Source organism: Montipora foliosa, unplaced genomic scaffold, assembly GCF_036669935.1.
Source record: "Montipora foliosa isolate CH-2021 unplaced genomic scaffold, ASM3666993v2 scaffold_394, whole genome shotgun sequence".
NCBI lineage: Eukaryota > Metazoa > Cnidaria > Anthozoa > Scleractinia > Acroporidae > Montipora > Montipora foliosa.
Genome location: NW_027179694.1, coordinates 17,501 through 24,653, shown reverse-complemented (window position 1 = coordinate 24,653; position 7,153 = coordinate 17,501). Strand labels below are relative to the sequence as shown.

The 7,153-nt window shown below is 38.8% G+C and overlaps 2 protein-coding genes across 2 annotated transcripts in view; both read right to left on the bottom strand.

Moving 5' to 3' along the window:
• Positions 1-682: 682 nt before the first annotated feature.
• Positions 683-1,873, bottom strand: LOC137987878 (uncharacterized). The gene is made up of 3 exons (XM_068833965.1): positions 1,617-1,873; positions 1,117-1,368; positions 683-845 (listed from the first exon to the last, which is right to left on the bottom strand). Exons 1-3 carry the CDS (start codon positions 1,856-1,858, stop codon positions 683-685), a joined length of 657 nt encoding a protein of 218 aa, XP_068690066.1. The 5' UTR covers positions 1,859-1,873.
• Positions 1,874-3,442: 1,569 nt separating this feature from the next.
• LOC137987880 (uncharacterized) overlaps positions 3,443-7,153 on the bottom strand; it is a 4,273-nt gene continuing 562 nt past the window's right edge. The window contains exons 2-3 of the mRNA XM_068833967.1: positions 5,349-6,965; positions 3,443-3,612 (exon numbers count right to left, since the gene is read on the bottom strand). Of these exons, the coding sequence (XP_068690068.1) occupies positions 3,443-3,612; positions 5,349-6,965 (1,787 nt within the window). The remainder of the gene's footprint in view (positions 3,613-5,348; positions 6,966-7,153) is intronic.

The window sequence follows — 7,153 nt, the reverse complement described above, 5'->3', positions numbered from 1 at the left end:
GACGAAGCCAAGGAAAACATTGAGGTCAAGGGGAAACAAAACTCACTGTCTCCCGAGGGGCCAGTCATTAAGTGTTTTATTATACCTCCGGACTCAAAAATAGAAAAAAAAACTCCAAGAAAATGATTTCTTTGACACCATTGCATACACTGGCTCCACGCACAAAATTGAGCAGCTAACAAAATATAGACAATACTAAAGTTCCTTTGGCTTGTTCTAATGCATTCTAAGTTTGTCTTGATCAGGAACAGCGTATTTCGTTGTATATTACGCAAATTCTTTCCTACCTAGCGATTGCGATTGAGGAGGGAGATGACGAACGTGGGCAACCCATTTTTGGCGCCAAACCAAAAGCCTGGAGACACAAAATGTTGATATTTTCCCTTTTGTTAATTTGCATGATATGTTCTTGCAACTATAAATCCCTTTTCTTGAATAAAGAATGCCATCTCCAATGAGAAACGTTGTCCTACTTTAATGGCTTTTTAACATCAGGCTGACTGCTACACAAATTTCCCGCAGTTTCAAGGTGCACATCCTGATCACGTGTGAGTCCAAAGTTTAAGTTGTTGTTTCCCTAGGGAGTTAGTGAGTTTTAACCAACGGCATGTGACGCATTCTCCTCCCATCGGAAATTGTATAACAATGCTGTTTACTTTCCTAGTATTAACTATGGCTCCAATCAATCGTTCTCCTCGTAGCCATGATAGTCTTCATCGTCTTGGATTGGAAACTCTTTCCGTAGGGCATTATAAACACAACAAGGGAGGGGAATCCTGTTAGAGGACCCTACATACTCCCAAACCATTAGGACAAACTGCCTGTAGGAAACTGATCTTAGAAATCTGTAGGTGACCAAAAAAAGACAACTGATAAGCAAACCAACTGTACTGTTAGATGAACTCAATATTTTTGAGCATGACAGCGGCTCAGTAAGACAATCACGAAACAAAATTAATGTAATCTAAAGGTGGGCTCCCCATGACCTGTGCTCAATAATTATTTTTGGTGGACAAAAACCAAATATTTTAATGTAAATAGATGTACTCACTGCAAATGAAGCCATTTTATACCTCAAGAAAAATTTAGTTGAAACATAAAAAAATAAAAGATTACTTGTTTTCTGTGGTATTGCCTTCAGCAAACAATGTGGTATAGGCTTTCTTCTGTTTCGTTTTAAGCCCTATTGCTGCAGTAGCCAAAACCCAACGATCCAGACAGACACTTTCAAACCCTGGATGCGAAGTAACACACTCTTCATCTTTTTCAACTTGTGCCATCCTTTCCCGACATCTATCTATCTCCATGCAGCATCTGCATTCTTCATGCTGGACAACGAACTCCATCGAACATTTCCCACACTTGCACCTATAAACATATGACAGGGTAAATTCACAACAACATTACAGTTAACACCAAAAATATATACATAAACTTGAAATACCTAAAACTACCATTTCGATCTTTTTTATCTTTGGCACAGAAATTTTAACCGTGTAAACATTTCCAATTAAGGGAGACACAAATTGAATCATGATCAAAATTAGCTCTTTTTACAAAAGTTGATGCATTGATAAGAGCAGAAAGGATCGGAAAACAAAGAAAAAATAAAATACCAGTCTGGTAGATCTGTCTCGCCAGCAAATCGACTGAGAAGCATGTCCTCTTCTTCCTCCTCCACAGCTATTTGTTCAGTGTACTGCGTAGCTTCTTCTTCGGTGGCAATTGGCTCGGCACTATCATCGTATGATTGGAAATCACTTGCTGAGCAGAAGCTAGCCTCTGAAGACTCAGAGCAACCCTCACTACTGCTTTCAGACAAACTTTCCCCAAATTGAACTTCCCAGTTGACAGACATTTCGCAAATACTATAGCCAAACACCGACAGAAATCAAGCGATCAACAATCGTGTGTTAGGAATATGACGTCACAAGTAGAGATGCCGCTGCGAAAATAGCGGGCTCAACTGGAACCAATTTCGAGTAATGCCGGACGAAATTTTTCACTTTTCGAGCGGCGAAATTATAATGAAGGAAAACTTTTTATTTTTTTCTTTATGGACGAAAGGACATCGTACATGACGGTAAGTTATTCTGCGTAAAAAAAAAGAGGGAAATAAAAAGTGAAATTTCGTCGCAGTGGCACTTTAAAAATACACTGTACATTATAATTGCAGTAACATACATAACTCGGAACCAAACACGCTTTGTTGATTTATTTACACTACGACTGAAGACCGTTTCAAAATGAGCTAGAGAGATTTAACCCGCACTCTGCTTCAGTAGAGTAACTGCCCGTTTGTTTTTAGACAAGACAAACCTTCAAGGACTGAATCGTAATGACAACAAGCGGGATTGTAAAACTCCATAATCTGGATTACGCATGCATAATTCTGGTTGAAATCTAACTCCGATTGAAGGTCAAACTTGCAATGTTTTGATCCTCTTCATAGACAAAAAGTGCTTTGACTTGCATACCAGTAGTTCGAAAATGTGAATGATTTCAGAGAAACATAGAAATGGTTCAAGAATTCACCAACGTCAAAAAATTATGACAAATGTCTATTATTTGCCGTGGGCTGTAAGAACGTAGGAGACTACTGTAAAACTAAGTAAATGTAAGAAACAAATGTTTATTCATCATCTGGTTTATTTAAGGTTTACATTGCATTCCAAAAACAAAGAAAACGAATCTGAAATCTACCTTGATTACATGCAAAAATACACACACAATTGCTAACGAATTAATATTGCCTAGTTTGTTAGTCGCTACTTTTTCTCGAGTTTTGGCAGCGTTTACCGATACTCATTTTACATGACTCCCACATGCGGTTAAGTTCCCCTCTGTCCCTGCACTGGTAGCCGAAGCTCCTTGTCACTTCCGTTTAAACAAAACAAAATTCTTGGTGAGTGCTCAAGTTTAGTAATATGCAAATTACAGATCTGTAATTTGCCAAACAGGGCATTTCTGACCTCTTAGCTCCCCGCTTTTTTTTTCAGAATTCATCATTGCAACGAGGTGTATTTACTAAAAGCGTTTACGAATGTAATAAAGCAGGTAAAAGTTTGCTGTGATCTGACAAGAGCTCGTTTTGCAAAATACAGATCTTTCATTTCACAACTCTGCACTTCCGGTGTTTATTACATCACAACACGCGCCTAACCATGATCTCGTTTGATATCATTATTTTACCCTGCATTTCTTTTCCTTTCGCAAAATACAATAAGCCCTCTTACACATTCGCAAATGAATTGAATATTCAAGGATGAAAACAGATTTAATGTTGTTAGCGTTACCTTTGATTGCAGTAATGATTCTATGATCAAGAGGAGCAAACTCCTTGGTGCCATGAACTGTGGAATTCATAAGGACCTCCTTTGAAAACAGCTTGTCGAGGAGCTGCAGGGCCATAATGGTTGGCTTTGTAGCTGCCTTTGCAAAATCAAAGTCCACTTTGGCTAACGATCTCTTCGATGAGTGGGTAGCAGGTAATGGTTGCACCGTACTCCTTTTTTCCTTTTCCCCAGATGACTCTAACTTTCTGCCCTTGCTTAAGAGGTGAATACTTCCCACTGCTCCAATTCACTTGCGCAATTTGCTTATTCATTCTTCCTAGGTATGGTTTGATGGCACACTAAACATCGACAGATACCTCACAACTGTACTTCGCCTTTTTATAGTTGGTAGGAAGCTCGTTTGGATCGAAAGTCCTTTATCGTGATTGGCTCTTACAGCTTTTATTGTTTGAGGTGTTTCAAAGTTTCTTTTCGCAACTGCAAAGTTGCATATAAAACTACAATGATCATTCACTTATTCAAAGTTTACTTCAGACAAAATCTTCCAATTTAATTTTGCATTGTCGACCGGTTCAAAAAACGAAAGAACCATTTCAGTCTTGAGCTTTCATCAATTTTTTTTCTTTCTTGTTCTTTTTCAGGGGGCAGCGAGCGCGTGCCGCCTCTGATGTTGAAAAAACTTCACCGACTATTGTCTAGTCTGTTTGAATAAATTTGTTTTTACTAATTATTAATTGTTAAACTAGTGCAATGCAGTGTTTATTTTAACGCATTTCAGTGTTAGTCAGAGGAATCTTGAGCGTTTGAGTCTCTCATAGTGGCATTGGTTATCTTGGCAGCTTGCGCGTGCCGCCTCTGCTGTTGAAAGAACTTCACCGGCTATTGGGTAGTTTGTTTGAATAAATTTGTTTGTACTAATTATTAATTGTTAAACTAGTGCAATGCAGTGTTTATTTTAACGCATTTCGGGGTTAGTCAGAGGAATCTTGAGCATTCTATTCTCTCTTAGTTGCGTTGGTTATCTTGGCGGCTTGCGCGTGCGCCTTCTACTGTTAAAAAAAATATCCCACAACATTTTTAGTAAAAGATCTGGAAAGAAGCAGACTAACAACAATTTTTATAAAAGTGACGACACATTTGAAATTAAAGACATGTTTCGGTCGTGCAACGACCATCTTCAGTTGAAAGTAGAATTAAGTTGAAGTTACATTTGAATTTATAATATGCTAAACAAAGATAAATAACAACGTGAAATAAATTGGGAATCTAACAAAATAGCCAAAGGTAACAAAAAAGAGTGTACAATGGAACATGTTGATTAGAACGAGAGAGTTAAATTAACGTGATATAATTGCTTATTTAAAGAAGGTTGCTCCCAGGAAATATGTAAGGCCTCTTTTATCTTGACCTGGAATTTTGTGGTCGCACGGTCTATAACTTCAAAACATTCCGCAGAGCAGGAGTTACGGCATGTCTCGGATTGTTGAAGGTGTTTAAAGATATGTGAGGTCCTGTCCCTGTTTAAGTGTTCGCGAATGCGTGTCGAGAGGTGTCGGCTGGTTTCGCCGACATAGCAAGAATTACAGCTTGCACAGGTAAACTTGTAGACAACATTCGAACAGAGTTCAACAGGCACAGGGTCCTTCACACTAAACATGTTACGGATCTTGAAGGAAGAAAAGGCTAGCTTAACATCAAGATTGTTACAATAACGTTTAAGTAATTTACGTAATCTGTTTTGTGCTACAATAGAGAAGGGCCCAACATAAGGTAATTTGAAAAAATGTGTAGGATTAGAGGGAGGACTAGTAGGTGTGTTCGAAAGGGTCTGAGTTTTTGTAATATACTGCTTAATGACTCTCTCAACGATATGACTGGGGAAAAGGTTTTTACGTAAGATTAATAACAATTTCTTGATATCCTCATGGAAGCCTATCCATGTGTTGTTGATCTTATACGTTCTGTCAACTAGAGTTCTGATTAAGCCAAGTTTGTAAGAGAATGGGGTAAAACTAAAATAATTAGTTAATAGACCGGTGAACGTTTTCTTACGATAGACCCTGGTAATAGGAGAAAGAGGTTGACTGTTGTCAATCAGAACATCCAAAAAGGGGATTTTTTTATCCATCTCTTTTTCCATGGTGAAACGTATATTGGGATGTCTATCGTTGATGTAGTCAAAAAACAAAGTAGCGTCATGTTCAGTGTCAAATAGACAAAAAGTATCGTCAACATACCGTCGATAAAGTAAAATACTGGAGGCCTTGTAGTTTTCCAACCAGATCCTTTCATGGTGACCCATGAAAAGATTAGCCAACACCGGGGCAAGGGGAGAGCCCATTGCCACCCCATCAATTTGATCAAAAAACGAACCCTTAAACAGGAAATGTGTTTGAGCAGTGGCAAAATTAAAAAGATTTCTGAGTTCAGTTTTAGTTAGCTGGAGATCAGGGTTGCCCTTGGAGATGTAGTCAACTGCCAGGTTGACACACTCCTCCAAGGGTATGTTAGTAAACAAACTTTCGACATCAAAGGAAACCATGAACTTTCCCGATAAAGGCAATTCATTGATTTCACGAACAAAAGTAAAAGTGTCTAAAGCACAATATTCAGATGGGATATGAGGTTCCAAAAGAATGCATAAATACTTAGCCAGCTCATAGTTGTATGTTCCAATTGAAGAAACTATAGGACGGAACGGAGGAGTTGAGTTCGGCTCACGGGCCTTATGCATCTTGGGGAGGCCGTAGATTCTAGCAGGTTGAGAGCCAGAGGGATAGATTTTGTCATAAACACAGCGATCCAAATGGCCATTCTTTAGAAGCTTCCTGAGGTAACGTTGTAGCCTACCTTCTCTTGACAAGGTGGGGTCTTCCGTGATAGGTCTAAATTTGGAAGTGTCATTGATGATCTTGAGAATACCATTGTCATATGCAATTCTGTCCAGGACCACAACACCATTTCCCTTGTCCGGTTTTAAAATCACGATGTTTTGTATCTTCTTCAAGTCCTTCAAGATTCGGTATTTCTTACGATCGGCAGTCGTTGGTCGATGTGCAGATACGTAGGAGTGTGCAAGATGAGAAAGGTCAGCCACCAGTTTGGCATCGTGTTGTTTATTAATGAGTTTCTTTGCCATAGTGCGATGTATGAGTTCAAAGCAAGTGAAGACATCAGTTTTGCTAATACTAGGTGGACATATGGAGTGTGTCAAACCGAACTTTAGCATGTCAAGATGTTCCGATGTGAGACAGCAAGATGAAATGTTGGTGACCGTCTCGTTTGCTGTAAAGGGAAGAACAGCGTTCCTCGAGAGTTTTTCAAGTTTTCTGGTGTGGGTCTCGATAACTTTAGCTTCTGCTTGATGAATATTTCGGTTTATCGCTTTCTGAAGAATGTATAAGTCCATGCTACTAAGGACATCGCGGATCTGAGTTGATAGCTTATCCCGTGCATGGAGAAGCCTTCGGTACTCTTTGGTTCGTTTTGTGATGGCACTTTTGAGGAGATGTTTCCTGATGCTGATAACATCCTGTCGGGAAACGTTCGGTAACTGGAAGCAAAGGAATTTAGGGAATACGTTGAAGGTCTGACAGTTACGTAAAAAATTCAAATCTAACTCCGCTTTGCGGGCTTTAATCGAGGCCTTACATATTTCCTGGGAGCAACCTTCTTTAAATAAGCAATTATATCACGTTAATTTAACTCTCTCGTTCTAATCAACATGTTCCATTGTACACTCTTTTTTGTTACCTTTGGCTATTTTGTTAGATTCCCAATTTATTTCACGTTGTTATTTATCTTTGTTTAGCATATTATAAATTCAAATGTAACTTCAAATTAATTCTACTTTCAAC

Coding starts and splice junctions, on each gene's coding strand:
- LOC137987878 (XM_068833965.1), bottom strand. CDS start 1,858: ATGTCTGTCAACTGGGAAGTTCAATTTGGGGAAAGTTTGTCTGAAAGC. Junction 1,369..1,616: donor GAGACAGATCTACCAGACTG/GTATTTTATTTT, acceptor ATATGTTTATAG/GTGCAAGTGTGGGAAATGTT. Junction 846..1,116: donor GGCAATACCACAGAAAACAA/GTAATCTTTTAT, acceptor GGTCACCTACAG/ATTTCTAAGATCAGTTTCCT.